This window comes from Cinclus cinclus, chromosome 18 (genome assembly GCF_963662255.1).
Source record: "Cinclus cinclus chromosome 18, bCinCin1.1, whole genome shotgun sequence".
NCBI lineage: Eukaryota > Metazoa > Chordata > Aves > Passeriformes > Cinclidae > Cinclus > Cinclus cinclus.
The window spans coordinates 14,954,427-14,973,349 of record NC_085063.1 but is presented as its reverse complement, the minus strand read 5'-3'; the positions used below and the strand labels follow the sequence as shown (position 1 = coordinate 14,973,349).

General features: G+C 50.4%; 1 protein-coding gene across 2 annotated transcripts; it reads right to left on the bottom strand.

Annotated features, from left to right (window-relative positions):
• Window positions 1-2,016: 2,016 nt before the first annotated feature.
• PEDS1 (plasmanylethanolamine desaturase 1) lies at window positions 2,017-17,032 on the bottom strand. Of its 2 annotated transcripts, none has more exons than XM_062504827.1 (6): window positions 16,862-17,032; window positions 13,789-13,908; window positions 7,032-7,114; window positions 5,445-5,589; window positions 4,570-4,782; window positions 2,017-3,783 (listed from the first exon to the last, which is right to left on the bottom strand). In XM_062504827.1, the coding sequence occupies exons 1-6, from the start codon at window positions 16,986-16,988 to the stop codon at window positions 3,662-3,664; spliced, it is 810 nt and encodes a 269-aa protein (XP_062360811.1). In that variant the 5' UTR covers window positions 16,989-17,032; the 3' UTR covers window positions 2,017-3,661. The 2 variants fall into 2 exon arrangements, with proteins under 2 accessions (XP_062360811.1, XP_062360810.1); XM_062504826.1 differs by having other exon boundaries at window positions 2,018-3,783; window positions 7,023-7,114.
• Window positions 17,033-18,923: the final 1,891 nt, after the last annotated feature.

Below are 18,923 nucleotides of genomic sequence, written 5' to 3'. Positions count from 1 at the left end.
CCGCCGCCGCCGGCCCCGCCCCCGCCTGACGTCACCGCAACGCGGGAACTGCGGCCCCGGACGCGGCGCGGGCGGGCGCGCCAAGGGGAGCTCGCGGCGGGGCGGGGCTGCACGGGGAGTTCCGCGGTGCACGCGCGGCGCCCCCGCAGCTCGGCGGTGCGGGCGGGCGCTATCGCCGCTCGGTGCAGCCCGGGCACCGGGATACCGGGACGGAGACCGGGACACCGGCGCCGTGTCGGCCGGGTAACACCCCTCCCACTCCGGTCCAGCTTCCCCCAGCCCGCTCCGCTTCGTGCACAACACGAAAAATAAGTTAAAAGAAATAGGAAGGAAATGAGTTCTGCTTCCCTTCGCTTCACAACACGTGCTCCGAAAACTGAGCCTCAAAACGTCCTAGGAAAATACCCAGAAACAACTCCGAAGCAAAACGTTTTGGAGACCCATGGCAGCTTAAGCTCCGTTCTGCAGTGAGCCCTCCCAGGCTGAGCTTTGTTCGGGGACTCTGCTTTAAAACACCAGCGCTGGTGTTCGTGGTTGGCTTTTATTTCACACGGCAACATTTCACCTCAGCCACGGCTGAGCACGGGCTGCCTCGGGGCAGCAGGGAGGAAGGAGGACAAGGCAGCAGGACAAGGCAGCAGGACAAGGCAGCAGGACAAGGCAGCTAGATGGCACAAGAGCCCAGCTGTGCGGAGCAGCAGCAGAGCCGGGCTGGTGCCCAGCAGGATGGCTCTCTGCATGGTGCGGGATTCATTTCACACCCTTCCGAACAGCATTCCCCCCCACCTTTTATGCTGCTAAGTCCCAGGAGCATCACAGAGACAGGCACCACACCCGAGCCAAAACCTCCAAGTGGGACTTTGAAGCACTTTGCAGTAATTTTCCTCAGTTCACTACCGTGCAGCACTTCCCTGTGCAGCCGTGTCCCCAGACAGCTCTGAGGGAGCTGCAGTGCCACAGCTGCATGTAAGGGATCACCCCTGCTCCTGGGATGGACCTAAGGGATCACCCCTGCTCCTGGGATGGACCTAAGGGATCACCCCTGCTCCTGGGATGGACCTAAGGGATCACCCCTGCTCCTCCAAGGCCTTCCTGACCACAAGATCCACTCACAGTGGCAGGCAACTGCAGCCCTGGCAAAAGTTGGAGGCCTGAGAGTTCTTCTGGGGGTCCAGAGTTCTCCGTGAAGCTGAGGCTGAGATCACAGAGCTTTTAAAAGTATTTAAAAGCACTGAACTGAAATGCAGGCCCTCCATCCCTGAGGAATTTAACAGGAGTGCCTTATTCTGCTTCCGCTCTAATCTGTTCCTAATCAACTTAAAACAAATTTTCTTAAGCCAGATTTACAGCTGTTAAGAAGGATCCATGCAGCCTTTTGCTCCAGAATTGCCATACTGATTTTGTGGGAACATCCACATCTTTGAATGGGTGAATCAGGGACCTTGGGAGCCATGGCCATGTCGGGTGTGGGGAGTCACAAGGCCAGGGCTGCCCTGGAGCCTGGCACAGCATCCACGTGGAAAGTGCATCTGGAGATTAACTCTGTCCCAGTTTCTCATAATTAAGCAAGATTAACAGATAAATAGTCCCAGCAGCCACCAGCATGTGTAGCTCAGATTTGTTTCCAGTAAGGCGACAACAGTCAAGAGAGGTTTGGGCAGCAGCAATGCCATAAACAGCACTCTGGAAGTACAAATTCCAGTGATTTCTGTCCCCAGATCCATTTGCTCCATCCAGTGCACAACTGCTGCTCACTTGGCATTTAAACCTGCAGTGAAAAGAGCTCTCAGAGGATCCATTGCTTCAGGCTGATTTGCACAGGAGCCCTGAACTTCCACCCAGTTCTATCCAGAGCTCTCCACAACCAACTGAAAGCATTTTGGGACTCCTACTGAAGAGGAAGAATTCTTTAATGTCAAAGCTGCACAGACCTGCCACAGTATTGACAGTGGCAACGGGAACAGAAAACAGTTTCATATGATGGCATAAAGTTCTCCAAGGCTCTGAGCACTTACATGAAATATTTTGTGACCAAGGTACCGTGATTTTAATCTGCAGAACCCAGCTCAGAGGCACCTGCATCCAGCACTTCCCACTGAAGGAGTTGCCAGGTCCCAACCCATTCAGAATCCATCCACCATATCTGAAGAAGTGGAGATCGAGGTCAGTCTAAACCTATGACTCAAAACCATCTTACCCTGCTCTTCAGGAAGAGGCAGTTTGAATTTAACCCAATTTACAACTACAGGAGGGAACATACCTTACATCTGACCACCAGCGAGCTTTCAGTCAGGCAAGAATTAAGCAAGATCCAAATCACATTAACTTGATAAAGTGCCTGTTGGACGATTTTAGAGAAACTTCTTCACCCCAATTCAGCTTAGAGATTACTCCTTTGCATCCAGAGCAGAATGAATTACTTACACTTCTGGAAAGGTGTAGAAGTCTGGTATAACACAGTGCCAGGCTCCTAGAACCCTGGCAGATGATCCCTCCAACCCAAACAAGCTGTGACAGGCTGCCAGGTGTCTCAGGTGTGGGACTGCATGTGGTGTTGTGCAAGCGCTGATCCAGCTCTTGCACTAAGTGCTGCCACTGCAGCAATGATAAACAGCAACAAGACTTGAACATGATTAGTATTATCCAACTGCTTTGTTATAAATATATTATATACATTCAAACATCACATTAAAATATTATTCCATTACACCAGAAGAGATTAAGGCTTTATATTATTTACAGAAACAAGCAAGCACCTTAAAAAAATAAAAAGAACAAAACACCAGTCATTGACATTTCCCTTCTAACATTACAAGTTTGATACCTTGAGCTCTTGAATACAGCTATTTGCAGTGTGCCCAACGCTAGAACTATTTCAAACATTTATTGTCAGGGTAGGAAACACTTAATAGAAGACTCAGCAGTGAGCACTCCACACAAACAGACACGTGTTGTAGGGTGCCCTTCCCCTCCTCAGAGGCTCCTGAAGGCGAAGGCTTATGCAGAAACTGTTTGCTCAATTCCACGTGGAGAGTAGAACAATTTTGTTTTAAGGGAAACTGAAGACACTTGAGGATTGGTGGCCCCTGGAGGAGCAGGATTCTCCAAGTCAGTCCCACGTGACACAAGGTTGAACATGATAGTGAAGACGGAGCTGAACGTCGATCAATCACTGAGGGCACTGCACAGTCATGATTCTATAGCTTCCACTGCTCCCCACGGCTCTCACGCAGTGCCCTTGCACTCCAACACCAAGTGACAAACTTGTCACCGTGCTCCCTGTAGGTTCTTAGGCAACAAGCTGTTCTGGAAGTGTTCAATAATGTTGATACAACACACGTTTCCTACGCCCCCACGTCCCCCTGGAGTGCTGTGCTGCCTCTGGCGTGCCCGGTACCTCACGATACAGCGACAAAGCGAGTTCTAGGGTGTAAGCAGACATGGCTACACAAAAAGGTGCTCAGTGAGAGTAATCATCTTCATTTCAAGTATTGTTTTAAGAATTAGTTCTTTTCATTGCAGTTTGTGTTAGCACTTTTTAGTTTGTGCTTTAGAGTCTGTTATTTCTTTGAAGGTCTTGAATTTGGCTGATGGCTTTATTTATTTTTTTTAAAAAAACAACATTGGCAACAAGTTAAGGATTGCTGAAGGCTGGCAAAAGTTACTTGATTTTCTGAGCCCATTTCATGTCATCCGCTCTCGGCTTCTCCCCAGTAAGTCCTTGGATGATGTTCTCCAAACATCTCCAAAATCTTATCTTCTCTAACGGATAATTCAGCCAACCTAAGGGATTGCAAATGAAAAAGAGGATTAGTCTTTGTCATAGCATCCGAAGTTCAATGTTTTTTTAATGAGGAAAAAAAAGCAACAAGCCCAATACTGCTAATAATGGTCAGGCTTAAACTCTCAGGACATAGTAGGACTTAAAAATAGCTCTTTGGGTGGCAAGATTTTTGCCACCATCTGTCAAGTCAGGCTTCTTAATTGTACCATGTCTCTACATGACATTCTGCTAATGAGAACTAGATTTTTTTCTTGGCAGAGGTTTCAAAACCCACATGAACCATTTGCCGCAGCCAATGACAGAATGAAGAACCAGAGTGGTTCATTTCCAGCTGTCTAATTAACTTGATAACTTATTTAGGATCGTGCAACACTGGTGACTGAGCATTCCCACCTGTACAGGTATAAAAGGAAGCTAAAGCTTCCTGCAAGCCTGTCCAATCCTCTGCTTCAGAATGAGTGGATGCTGAAGCCCAGCAGCCCAGCTTTAGAAATGAGCATTCCTGACCAGCTGCAGACATTCTGCTCTTTTGAAGAACAGCAGCTCTAGTGAACAAACCCCATTAGTGGCCTGAGCTCACCAAGACCCCAGGCAATGGGACCTCAGCACCACTGACTGCTCCCTTAGGCTCCGAGCTCCCTGCACTGACCACAAAGCTTCCTCCACACTTGATATGCAAACAGGCAGCTGCAGCTCTGCAGGAGCCTGAGAGAGCACAGCTCACTGCAGGGCTCTGAGGCGTCCCAGCACAGCTGAGCAGGCAGGGTGGTGCAGGGGGGCAGTACCCGTGGTGATGCAGAAGTAGGTCTCGTGGGGGGACACGTGGTGGATCCTGTGGTGCTTGCGGGGCAGGATGATGTGCCAGTCCTGGAGGAAGACGACCCAGCGAGGAAGGCCAAAGTACGTGTGGGACCACTTGTGGATCTGGTTCGTCATGGTGATGAAGATGATGAGGGCAAAGACGTAACACTCCCAGGGACAGGTCTCACACAGCGCCTCTGCAAAACACCACGGGCAGCTGTGAGCCAGCTGTGGAAAGGCACGTTTCCACCAGGACAACGTCCTGCCCAGCCTGAGCTGCCTGCTGCTGCAGGGACTGACAAAAGCCTCAGCAAAGCTGCTTTGCCACAAGTGCCAGCGAGCCAGAAGCAATTCTCAAATGTCACAAGACAGGCTGGGAAGCGCCAGAGTTTGTCTAAACACCAGAAACAGGAAGTCAAGCTGAGTTTAACACAAAAAAATTAATTTGATCCTTCGGTTCCTGACTGCTGGTTTGCTCATAAATACCTGTGCACAGAGATGAAGCACTGTTTGGTGCTACACGCTTTGGAACAGTGAGCTTCCCCAGATGTTCACAGCTTGGTCCCTCTAATAAAAAAGAGTATTTAGCATAACTTCTAATGTTCCTAGCGCAACTCTCCAGCCCCAGATCCTCTGCTGAGCTAGAGAACCTCACTGTGCCACCTTCTGCCACCACTGTGCCACCTTCTGCCACCACACCTCAAAGGAAAGAAAGATTCCCTCCCTCCTGCAAGGAGCACCATGCTTCCAACTTCTTGTCATATCACATCCATGGATTTCTCCAAACTTCACACAGACAAGTGTTCATTCAGTAGCAACAAGAACACTTAATCCACAGCAGCCAGAACTAACAGCTTACCTGGGGAAAAAGAAACAAATTTGTATGCCATGTTTGCCAAGGGGACCAGTGTCATGAAGCAGTTGTCTCCATTGGTCTCTATGAAATCGTGTCTGGTGATTGCTGTGGGGTCAATATGGTGTTCCCTAAAAGGTCTGATGAAAGCCTGGGAAAATAATTGGATAAACACAATACCACACTCAATAATGGTCTTGGAAAAGAAAAATATTACAAAAAATAACCCAAACAAACCCATAAATCCCTCTTAATAGACTCAAATCTGATGACTGAGTTGGAGAGAATTCCATAGTACAAAGCATGTAAGCAGCTTCAAACTTTTGTCATGATGACACTTCAGATAATTTGATTGACATTTGCAAAGCAACTCAGTTCCCACACCCAAATCCAGATTTTCTTTACTTTTCCGTTTTCCTCTTCCAGATTTTCACTTAGGACCTTCAGTATCCAATCTTAAAAACAAAGCATCAGCACTCTAATTTCACAGGCAAAATAAGCCTGTGAAACTCACTTGCTAAGCAGAATCAACCAAGGAAGAAAAACCCACTAAAAAATTAGGATTCAGCCTACCATATTTATGGGCTACATATGCCAGCACTAAGAGACTAAATGCAAATTAAGTGACTGAACAAAGCAGTGGAAGACAAACAGACTATACAGAAGTCACCTCTAGGAGCAGAAATCACATCTGAACACACAGAGCCATTGTTTTACTGTGTGGGACAGACAAACCAGTTACTGATTTGCCTTTAACACTTCCAGCCTGTCCAGCCTGTGCAAAGGTGTCCTGAGCAGCCTCAGCTCATGGTTATTTCATGCAGAGTCTCTAGCAGTAGGGTTTCTAAAAATTATTTAAACTGTGGTCTAGAGATACAGGGGTTCAAGTACTAAGTCTATTGAAGGTGAACAAACTCAACAGATTAAATTCTGCTGTTGCAGTTCATGTAACTCTGGATAATAACAAGAAATAGCCCACATTTTTTAAAAAATGATCCTTCTAATATTGCACTGTGAGGAGTAATTAATGGTAGTTATTAAGAAATTTAATTAGGAAAACAGATTGTTGCTTACAGTGCACCTTCCATTAAGCAACTGGCATTTGTAGCTGCAGGTGTATAATACATCTCAAATTAAGTCTTCAGTCACCACCGTTCTAATATTACTGTGTTTCAACAGGGGCCCATAGAAGAGGGAACTGGGAAGATTATTCCTGGAGCAGCCTCATGTTTCACATTTTTTTTAGGAGTTCAGCTGCAGGGACAACTCTCCAAATCTGTGTTCCTGACCTTCTGAGCATACACAGTGCCCAGCCAGGTCCCAACACCTGCTGTTCCCACAGAGCCTGAAAGGTCTGCAAACACTGGGATGGCAGCACTGCCAACGTCAAGGCAGGTGACAAAATGGAGCAGTGCCACCCTGCACGTGTGCCCCAGGCCAGCTGCAAACACAGCCCTGCCCCAGCAGTGCCCAGGCTGCTCCCTGGGCTGGGTGTGGGCAGAGCCCAGCTCAGCTGGAAGCACTGGCAGTGCTGCAGGAAGGGACTTCAGAACCTTTCCAAGCTTAGGAATAACAATGTCAAACCTTTCCAACGATGGGCAGCTCCACAGATCCCCAGGTATCTGCTCCCCAGTGGAACAATCCTGAGAGGAAGTCAGCTGTAATAACTCCTGCAACTTGAATGAGAGACAGAGGGTCAGGCAAACACAGCATTTTTACTGACCCAGTCACAGCTTATTCTTGTTTTATAAGTTTACTTGTTTATCTGTCTCTAACTTAAGGTATTTACAACCACATTTGAGAGATCTACCCATAATGAATAATCATAGGGTCAGACAATTAGGAAAAAGTGGTTAGCAAGACACCATTTGGACAGTTACAATCTCAATTAAATCTGTATTTTTGTTTAGCCCATCTCCTACAGAACAGAAATACCTCCCCTAGTGGGTATCTCTTGCTTGGCCGACCCCTCACCTCTGCAGTCCTTCCCCTCACCTTTCATTTTCAAAGAGGGAGAAGAAATAAAAAAGCTCTTGTCATATTATAAATCAGCCTCCACTGTTGAATCCATTATCCAGTTGGCCCAAACTCTTACATGCAGCAGGAGACACTTCATTCTTTATCTACCTCCTTATTACACTGAAGACAGGTGATTTTATAAGCAGTAAATTCTGTACATTTGTTGTTGTTTCAGACCACACATGCAGGCTACAGCAAGACTGGGTGGGACACAATAGTGTTTAGATCTGCTCCTAGCAGCTGAAAGGGCAAGCAGCCTGAGTTCAGGGGAAGATATCCAAACAACACTTCTCTTTGCAACTACTCAAATGCCATGGTCGCTGAGGTAATGCCCCCATTAGCCTGCCTGCCTCCAGCTGCTGCAACATCCCAGTGAAATAACTGCAGGAGCAGCAACACAAATTGAGGCAAAATACTGACAGCTCAATAATGCTCCTCGTGTTGCTTTGATGTCAGCTGGTGAAGGGAAGAATGGAAGGTGCCTGGAGCAGTGCATTAAACTAAAGCAATCGGGGGAAAAACCTAAATACCAGCAACCCTGTTCCAGCTGTACTGCAGCAGGGTATGCACACTCTGTGCTTGTGGAGGATGAGCTGCAATAAAGGAGCAAGAACTGTGCTGAGGTCCCACAGAACCAGCACGGGGACACCTGCTGCACGTCCTGTCCCCGGGCTCAGAGGGCACATGCCACTGATGGACTGGGCTCAGCAGCCTCACACAGCAGCCCTGGCTTCACAGGCCAGACCAAGGCAGAGTTCAGCCGCTGCTCAAAGGTGGTAAAAGATCTTGAGGCTCTGTCATCAAGGCTGGGAGGGGCAAGAGGAGATCCACAGCCCTGAGCATGGGTGAGGTGTTAATCACACAGTCAGAAAAAGCCAGATAACCCCGGCTCAGGTATAGAACTGCCAAAGGTGGATTCAACACTCTCCAGAAGCCAGCTCAGTGCAGCATTAGGGAACTCCTGATCCACACACACTTCCTCCAGCTCACTGAGAGGGGGGAGGATCGGCCCGCCCAGGGGTTTTCCCCCAGGAGGAGGGATGCTCAGAGCACAGGGGGAGGCTGGAAGGACACGAGCTGCAGGACTTGCTCAGAACACTGAGGATTTTTGGTTTGCAAGAAGACTGCAGAACGAGGAAGGAAAGCAGCCCAGCACACAGGGAGCCCAAAGGTGCACAAAGGGACTCCAACCAATATCCAAGCAAACACTCGACTGCCACACACATCTGCTGGAAATGCTGCCTGTCCCATTTCCCCACACTGGAGATCCTGTGTGGGCACCCCCCAAGCACAGCAGGGCCCTGGAACACCAACCAGGTGCCTCTCCCCAGAGCAGGACATGGGGCTGGACAAGCAAGTGCCCCAAACACACCATGGACACAGGGCAGCTCTGTGCCACTCGTGTCCTGCTCAGAAACCAGGGAATGGGGAGGGTCTGTGACCCAGGAAAGGCCCCTCTGCCCCTCTTCACTGCTTCAGTCAAGCTGAGAGACAACCTGGAGCCTCTGCTCTTGTGGGTGACTCTCAAACCACTTCCCATGGCCACGCTGCTCCTGGGGCCCAGGGAAGGAGGAGGCCCCACAAGAGCTCTGAGAGACAGAACTGTTGTGCATATTTACCATTGAAAGTTTGACTGCACCAAAATTCCACGAGCCCAGCATAAGCTTGGCTTTGCATAGGTAGAATGATCAAATTGTAACCTGCAAGTCCTACATCATAGTATACAAAGTTTCATATTTGCCATAAAAATTCAGTTAGAGTCTCTGGAGAGGAAGAAACCAGGATAAGATGTTATTAAACAACTTGATGCTATTGTGTAACATCACTGAGAAGTACAGTCATGTTTAATCAGTGACTGTATAAACTGATTGAACAGCACTAAAGGGTCAGTGTGGCTAACTCCACATACAAAAAAATCTTGTCTAAATATCATTATGCCACAGTACCACTTCTTTGTCACTTACATGCTTATGAAAATAAAATGCCTTAGTCACCTGCAGTCCCCATTTAGTGACTTTCAGTACAGAGAAGGCAGGGGTTTGATATTATGCCAAACTATGAGGCTAAGATAATAATCCCTGGACATTTCAGTAAGTATAAACTGTAGCAGCCTGAAACGAAAATAAAGAACAGTTCATAAGTTTGGCTAATAAAGCTGAGAAACTTTCAGTGAGAACTGGACCTGAGAGTGCACAAGCAGGGCTGGGACAGCAAATGTATCTGCAGCAGTTCCATCACACTGTAAGAGGGTTTGCAACAAGTGCTGTCTGTAGTACCCACACTCCAGGGACAGAACAGCCTGGGCTCTCACAGCAGCTCCCCTGGCAAGCCTGGCACATCACTCATGGAGCAGACAGCTCTCCTTGGGGCTACTCCCTGCTCCAGGAACACCTTGGGATGCATGGATGCATGTCCTGCCCCCAGCAATGTCTCCCAGTGCAGCTCGGACACTGCAGTGAAAGGAGTCCCCAAGGAATCGGGCTCCTGTCTCCTCCAGGCCTGAACAGCAGCAAATGCTCATCCACAAAAGCACAGCCTGGCTCAGAATCACCACCTGATAAATGCAATCCTCCAGCCAAACCCCTCTGTAACTTTAAGAGAGCCCCTGACAAGTGGGCAGGCAGACAGAGCTGCCTTTGTCCCCTGTGCACGCCCGTGGGGACACAGATGGGGCAGTGCCACTGTCCCTGCAGTGCCAGGGCAGGAGCCTGGGCAGACCCTGCCCCACAACAGCTGCCAGCACGCCGAGGAGTCCATCCCATAATGGTGCCAGCATCACCTGCTGAGTGCAAACCAGCAATTATTGTACCAGGTCATTTGGCTCCCAAGAGTGACACCCTCCTCCTCCTCCTCCTGGTGCCTCCACAGAACCCACCCCTGTTCTGCCCAAGAGATCCACAGCAGACCCCACACAAAGGGATCTCTGCAAAGGGGAACACAATCCAAGTTCTGTCTCTTTAATCACAACTTGCCGAGTTTCCCTCTGTAAGAGATGAAACACAAAGTGACCCACAGTAACTGATGGCTGCCACAGGTGGGTGAGACTGCAGGTGACAACACACTGACCAGCACTGAAGTAAAGGATCATTTTCCACTGCTAGCTGAGGTTTCTGGTATAATTTCAAGAACCTTTTTAAAACAAAATTTCAAGTGGAAACTCCTTTTATTAATGCAGATAATAAATCCAAGATGAAGTGCCGTCCTTGGAGCTGTGAGGCAGCAGGATGTGGACACCCTGAGCCACGTGCCCAGCACTCACTTCAGGCAGCACTGGGGTCTCTGGAGTGTTTTTTGTCCAATGTGTGCCACAGCTTTGGTGTGCTACACACTCAGTGTCTGGCTCTGCAGTGCAGCTGACCAAGGGCAGCCCTGCAGAGCTGCTGGTGCTTGAAACAAACAGGTTCTGGGCCTTGAGGAGACCCAGTTCCTATTTTGAAACTGTACTGATTTCTTCCTGTGTGCTCTTTCTGGCTAACCCACAACCTCTGCAATAATGAAACATGTACCTCAAATGGGTTAAAAAAAAAATCAGTCGCCCATCTTTTAGGAGAGCAGTAATTACTTGTAACTTGTGTCATGCCACAAGATGTTCCTGAAGATACCTGCCCGATGTGGGACAGTTCTTAGGAATATAAACAGGTTACAACACAAAGTTAACTCTTCTTTTATTGTAAGACTGCAATGAACAGTCTCTGTCATGAACAAACACGGCTGCAGATAACAGTCAAATGTCTGAAACAAGTCAGCCAACTTGGAAAGAAGGGATTTAAAATCACATACAAAAACAGGGGGAAGGAGAGGAAAATGAAAACCAAGATTCATGCTGTAACTTGCCAAGCTTTTTAACTAGATGTTATTAATATATGAACTCTATACTCTGCTCATGTATGTTGAATATCCTGGACACCACAAGCTCAGCTGAAAGTATGAGGGCTTTCAAGCCTGACACTACACGTCTTGGTGAGGCTTTTCTGCTTACCACACAACACTCCCTTTGCCAGCCTTGTCCCTGGCACTGCCAACCTTCAATTACAGTGGCAGAGGTTGCTCTGCTTCTGTGGCACTGCTGGGATGTTGTCCTGCTGCAGTGGGAAAAACAGGGGTGTTCCCTCCCAGCCCCACTCCCAGCCAGGGCTGCCTGAGTTAACTGGATGCTCATGTGCAGGCAAATAAAACACCCAGCTCAGATCTGCACAGCTCTCAGCATGCAGAAAGAGGAGTAGCCCCATGGCCCAGCAGCTGAGGATAATATCCAGAGCAGGGCATGACTGCAGCTAGCACAAACCACAACAGAAATCCATCTTCTGCCCTCTTTTTTTTTTTTTTTTAATTTTTTAATTTTTTTTTTTTAAATGGTGAGGAGGGGAAGGAAATTGTCTCATCTCTGTTAAACCAGCCTGGAAGACATGAGAGTCCCATGGCTCTTCCTGTCCAGCAAGCTCATCTTTAGTCAGCAGGACACGACCCAGCCCGAGAGCTGCTCTGAACCAAGGAGCTGTGCCCTCAGTGCTGCTCTCCCTGCAGCACTGTGAGTCAGCACAGCCACAGCACACAGGGAGGAGCAGATCTCTTCTGTCCCAAGAATCTCCAGGTTCAGGTATTTACAGTACTGCTTGTTACAATTCTGTGTGCCTCTAAAGGCACGAAGAAAGAAGCTGTGATACAGCTTTTAATTACAGACACAAGGTTTAAGCTCAGCGGAATGATGCAGAATGTTCAGACTACTTCATTTCCTAAAAGAGAACACCTATTTACCTAAAATAGGTAAATAAAGAGGGTGCCCATGCAGTGAACAGGTCTGTGCAGCAGAACAGATCCAGCCCACTGGAACAGTGATTCCTTTCAGATTCCCAAAGACCTGGCAGGAACTTGATGTAGAGTTCCATCTTTATTAGCAGAATGTTTATTTTTGTGACTTCAGCTCAAAGGGCAATATTCCAAACCAAGCCTGAGGGAAGCTGTCAATGGAACACGCCTCACTCACCCTGTGGGTGACTCAGGATTCCCAACAGTAAATCCTGAGCCATGGAGCTGCTCACGTATTTAGGAATCAGGACTTCTATGGATATGACTTTCACAATGTGCAATAAAACCTAATAATCACTGTGAATTACAGACATCATTCACTCTTCAGCTGGAGAAATAATGTATTGAAGACAGCAAAACAAGATAGCCTGAAGCACTTACTATTTTATGGCACTCATTTTTGTACACACTATCAGTTATTTCCACACCACTTTATTTACACAGAATCCAGATTCTGCTACTTTAATCATTCACTACTACTTAAATAATACTATCAGTCAATTGGCTGCTTTATCAGTTAAACTGGTAACCAGGATATCAGAGAGCTCCAGCTTTTATCAATATTAACTTTGAGATGAAAGCCAGCTGCAAACAGATTGCACCACAGGTTAACCATCATTGCTGATTCTCTTGTCTGGGTCTGCCCTAATCCCTAAGGAGCAGTTCCCATGCCATGTTCTCTCCATTCCTCCCAACACCTCCACCTCATCAGCTCAGAGCAGGCAAGGCTGAATTAGGCCAAGAGAGCTGGTGTGACTCACAGTGGAGAACACTGCTTCCCCCAGCCCCAAAAAGCCAATAAGCTCCACACAGACTCAGAAATCACCACGTCCCAGCTTTGGCAGAAATGCAGAGCTTCTGTTATGTACCACTGCTTGAACCTGGTGCAGTGTTTCGGGTGGGTTTTGTTTGAACTCATTAGCAATGCACAGCACTGATTATGAACAAGTACCATTCTCTTCTAAAACACACACCTCACACAGTTTCTGAGAAAGCTGTTTTTTTCTAAAGCACCGGAGCTGAACATTCTATCAGCATTCTTATACTTTTCTTATACTCTGGGAAAAAGTCATCATTCAGGATAAAGGCCAAACATCACATCCTAGCATGAAAGCACAATTCTCCAAAATTCTTGTGTTCAGTCTGCAGTCCCCAGAAATGAAGCCAATTTGATGCCTGAAGCCCCTTTTATAACATTTCCCTTGAACTTCTGCTTTCTGAAAAGTTCTGGTGAATATTTTTGTCGATCAATGTATTTTGTTTCCTGACCATTTTGACAGCTATTTTCCTTCTCAATAGTCCTTTCACTTGCAGTGAGTACCCAAGAACAGCAAACTTACACAGCTACATCACAGCTCTGAGATACTGAGGAGCCACTGAAACGCAAAGACAAAGCAGTAACACATTTTGCAGATGATCTGTTTCAGAAGCTCACACACAAATGTGTCAAGCCTAAAGGATCCCAAGTTTGCTTCCTACATCACAAGAGCCTTGCCTTGAGCAGGGCAGCAAAGTTCCTACTTACAAATCCCAACGAGAACTGAGGGTGTGTGCTCCAGTCTCAAGTAGAAGAGGAGATTGTAAAAATTGAAGCAGATCAGAGAGAAGCACAAGATGACAGAGATCCATTCTTGTAGTCTCTTTCCTGTTGAAAGAAAACGGGAAAAAGCATGTTTTACTGTTATCTAAGAGGACATTTTGAAGCCTGAAATAACAGAGACAGACCATTCTAGTGGCTGGATGACTCACTCCTTTTGTCTGACACGGAACTGAAACAGAAACTTATTTATCCATGGGAGGTGCACACGTTAAATTGCATTCCTCTTCCCCAAGCTACTACTAACCTCTTCCCTCTGCCCTTGTCCAACTAACAGGGCCAAATCAGACATCATCTCACACTGTCCTAGTTTCCCTCTCCCTGAGATTGCTGGCAGAAAGTTCCTCCACGTCACATCTTTTCTCAATTTGCATTTCATCCAATATTCAGTATTGCTGGAAGGGCTGAATCTGGGAACAAATTTCTGGCCTCAAACATATTTAAATCACCTTGTGATCTGTAATATTTACAAGCTCTGAGATTTTAAATAAAGCTGTTGTACTAACAGGAAAAAGCACTGTTCTCACCATTCTGTATTTCGGTGGCCCTGGAATGGCTTGTCTAATGTCACAAGTATTCCCCTGAAGCTTCTCCCTCAACTGTTGTCTTGTCTGTGCCTTCCTGCTCCTAGGCAAAGGCTGGGAACTCTCAACCACTGTGAGATGACAAAGGACAGAACAGAAAAAGAGAAAGAACTGGCACAAATTCTCTCCTGCACCTTGTACCTCTATAAAAATAATAATTTACTGCCTATAAAAAGGGAACAGACACATCAGAGTATGTTAACACTTGGAGTATCAGATTAGCACAGAAAGCTGCTCCCTGTTCTCCACTGCTGGATCCCCATGAGGCACAGCACAGGGAACACTCAGGGTGAGACCTGCAGGATTAGGGCACAGAAACAGACCTTTAATACTCAAGGCCAAGAAGATCTGAGCTGTCACCAGAAGGGCTGGGGCTGTAGGCAGCTCTTAATGCCCTCAGGAGCTGCCAGGCCAGTCCCTGCCTGTTTTAGGGGTCAGCCAGCACAGCCTCTTCTTGCCCAGGGCTCCCCAGAGCAGTTACCCCACAGCCCCTTCCCCACTCCCTCTGGAAAAGCAGAGCACAAAAGGCTCAGGGAGGGTTCCAGACGTGCACATCCCAGCAGAGGCACACTCAGGCCTGGCATGTGTTTAGCTTCTGTCCTACTCCTCCTCTCTGCTGACCTAATGCCTGATCAAATTTCTCCTCCTAAATGCTAAATCAAGTCTTCCTTCTCAGCTGTACCATGCAACGAGCAGGCAAAGTAGGAACATAAATGGAGGATCAGCCTTATCTCCAGTGTGCCTACAAGGCAGTATTGGAAAGTGTGAACAAAAACTCTGACAGGTCATTTCAGAAGTTCTAGAAGGGCCATGGGTATATAAATTAACACCCCCTGCAGTGGCAGAGCAGAGAATAGTAAAATTAAATTAAGACACAAGAACAGCCATATTTGACAGCTGCATCAGGTCACAACTTGGGTGATTCTATAAAGAGATCCCTGGAGTAATGAAAGTAAGAGTTAATTAACACTCACTTCCTGCATAAGAAAACCACACCCTGATTAGAGGAGCTAAGTGGGTAGATCCTCACGGAACAATTAGCTGAGTGTGGGAAGGGAGGCTGGCAAGTCCCCTGAGTGCAAACACCCCTGTACTCTGAACACAGGGATCCAGGACAGCTGTCCAGATATCCAGGTTTGAAAACACAGCCCCAGCCCTTTGCTGGGAAGGCAAATCGGTCAAGGAACTGAGTCAGCGCTGATAACTTGTGTTTAAAGGGCACGGAAACCCCAAAGCCTGTCCTGTGTGAAGGAATGGAGTGCCAAAGCCACAAGGTATGTGCTTAAAGAAATCAGGGAAATATTCCAGTCATGTCCACTCTGCACAATTCAATGTAAACCCCGTTCTTATGAATTCAGAACTTGAACATGATACACTTCCACCATAATACATATTCTGCCATTGCTTATGTAAATTATTTATGTAATGCCAGAAGAAACCTGCATATCTAATACACCCTCAGCTCCCTGACATATCACTGTGCATGTGCTACAGCCAGCGAGAAGGGCAGCAAGCTCTTCGGGGAGGAACATCTTTTCCTTGTGAGCCAGAGCAGTGGTAAAGTCAGTGACTGCTTTTGTGTGAAGCACAGGAATCAGACCCGGACGGACCAGAGCGGCTGAAAGGTGACACAAAGGACCTCAAGGTGAGCAAAAGCAACTGAAATGGGCAGATTTGCCCCAGTCACACACAGGCCAACCAACCAACAAAGGCCTTGGATTTCTTATCATCCCATGGCTCTGTGCGAGTAACAACACCAAAGAATTGCCTTGGCTGTGCAAGCTGGGCTCAGCTGATCTGCTGGAAACCACAAGATACGGAAAACACATCTTCCTTTCCCTAATTCTTCACCAGAGAATGGATCCACTACGAATGGCACAAATACCCAGCACTACTCACACAGTGCGCTAAAGACATTTTTTTTTTTTTTTTACATGGAGTTTGCAATTATTTCCACAGCACAGGCAAACACTCATTTGCTGAGCACTCAAATGACAAACTGAAGCTTGTTTGACGAGTTCCAAGCTTCAGGAATCACGAATCAGGAACCGAAGCATCCCTCTGCCCTTTTCTGATCCGCCAGGCCTGGGGATCTCGGGGTCGCTCACCGAACAGACGCTCTGAAGGCAAAGCTCCCGCAGTTACCTTGCTCCCGCCTGCGCCCAGAGGGAAAGGTTCGCTTTCTGCCTGCCGGCTCCAGGGAGCACAAGGCCCACTCCGGCAGTTCGCGGCCGGGAACGCTCCCGCCCGCAGCCCGGCCCTTGCCGCAGCCCCGCTCCGAGAGCCCGCCCGGGCCCGAGAGGAGCCGGCCGCGGCAGAACCGGGCCCGGGGAGAACCGGGGCTGGAGGGGAACGGATCCCGGGGGAGCCACGGCGAGCACCCGGCCCGAGGGCCCCGCCCGTCCGCGCCGCCTCACCTGGCGAGTAGAGCTCGGCCAGCTCGCGGGCCCCGGCGTGCTGAGCGCCCCAGCGCCGCCCGCCGCCCTCGGGCTCCTCCGCGGCCTCGTCCCGCGGCGCGGCCGCCCCCGGGCCGCTCTCGGCCATGTCCGGCCGGGATGGGCGCGCAGGGCCCGCGGACCCGCCCGGCAGCGACGGGAACGGGCCGCGCTGCGGCGGGGGGGGGGGGGGGCGAGCCGGGCCCCGCCCCCGCCGCCTCCCGCCAATGGCCGGCACCGCCGCGCGGCCGCCGGGCCAATGAGCAGCGCCGCCCGGCGAGCAGCAGCCAATGGCGAGGCGGCACGGCCGGCGGCGCAGCGCGCGGCGGGGGCGGCCGGGCCGGCGGGGCCGGACGGGGCCGGGCGGGGCAGGGCGGGGCCGGGCGGGGCCGGGCGGGGCCGGGCGGGACAGGGCGGGGCAGGGCGGGGTGGAGCGGCGGGCGCGATCCGGTCCGGTCCGGGGTGGGTGCGGAAACGGGGCCGGGGCGGGGCCCGGCGGTCCCGGGTGTTCCCGTTCGCACCGCCCCCTCCGCCCGGTGCCTCGCGCGCCCTCTGCCGGCGCGACCTGCCACAACGGCGACACTGGAGCCCCTGCCGGTGCCTTTGGTGGCCCGGCCCGCTCCGGTCGCTGCTGGCGCTACACACTATGAATGGTGACAGTGACAGTTCGCTGCTCGCACCGCCGTCGTTAACCGGGGGTACCGGGACACTCCCGGGGCTGCGACAGGCGGCCACACGTGCCCTGTACCAGTGTGTAAGTTAGAGGAAGATGTAACCTGTTGTGGTTGAGGCACGTTGCCGGGAGCGGTTCCCAAGTCACCTCCAAGGTGTGTCGGTGATCTTGGTTTGTCAGGGCCAAAGGGCTGTCGTGAGGAGCGAACACCGGCACATTGCTACCGAAGTTTGGCTGTGGATGGGCTCTCAAACTTCCTTGGAAAATGGTTTAGGATCGGCGGGACCGAGCCGCACCTGTCCGTGCAATGACCCGGCACGGCCCGGTACGGCCCGGCACGGCACGGCCCGCTAGGTGGCGCTCCAAGCCTGCTGCCGGGCCGGGACCGGGCTCGGGATCGGGATCGGGATCGGGACCGGGACCGGGATCGGGACGGGGATCTGCCCAGGACGGAGCTCGGGGGTCTCTTTACCAGGGCAGCTCGCCCGGTCCCCACGCCCTCGACCCGGCCCTGCTGCGCCTCATCCCCGCCGGGACCGGGCGGACCCGGACGGGACACGGGGGAATCTCGCACGGCGGCGGAGCCCGTTTGCCCGGGGCCATGCCCGAACAGCGGCGCTTAGCGCGTTCCGCACCGAGCTCCTCCCCGGACCCCGCGCCGGAGCGGCGGGAGCTGGCACTGGTGCCGCCGGTGCCGCCCGGCCCCGGCCCGGCTCCTGTCGCATCCCCCCGGGTGAGCGCAGCCCCCGCTCCTGCCCGCTCCGCTCCCCCGTGCCGCTCGGTCCGCCCGAGCCCCGGGGCACGGGGGCAGCAGGAACCGGCTGCGGTTCCTCGCTGGACTCTCTCTGGCATGGGAAAGTGTCAGTGGGTGGCAGAGCTGGAGCTGCCACTCCCACGGCTCCCGTCCAAAGCCGTAAATGCGAAGGTGGGGAGCTGACGGGGACCGGGGAGCGCGGCATGTGGAGCACAGAACACCGTGGTAACCCCACCCGGCAGCCTGTCCACACAGCCAGCTGCCAGGTGACACGGACCAGCCCCGGGGCTGTTCCGAGTGCCAGGATTCACCAACAACAAGTCCGAACCGATTCCCTGGCAAGCCCACTTTCCCTGTGGTGCTCGACATAGGATGAGAGCAGATGGAAAACAAGTACTTGTACAGTCTAGAGCACAGACTTTTAATGCTTTTAATGAAGAAAAAAATCTTCATTTTCTTCGCCTAAGCCCCTTCTCCTGTCACCCCTGTCAGACTTCCCTTGTTTTATGTTGCCCCAGGCCGTACACCCCATGGAGTTCAAGCTGTCTGTTCCACAGCCTCAGGACCTTGGAAGAGTTCTCCTCTTTTAGAAATTTCCTAAATGAATTACCAAGTTC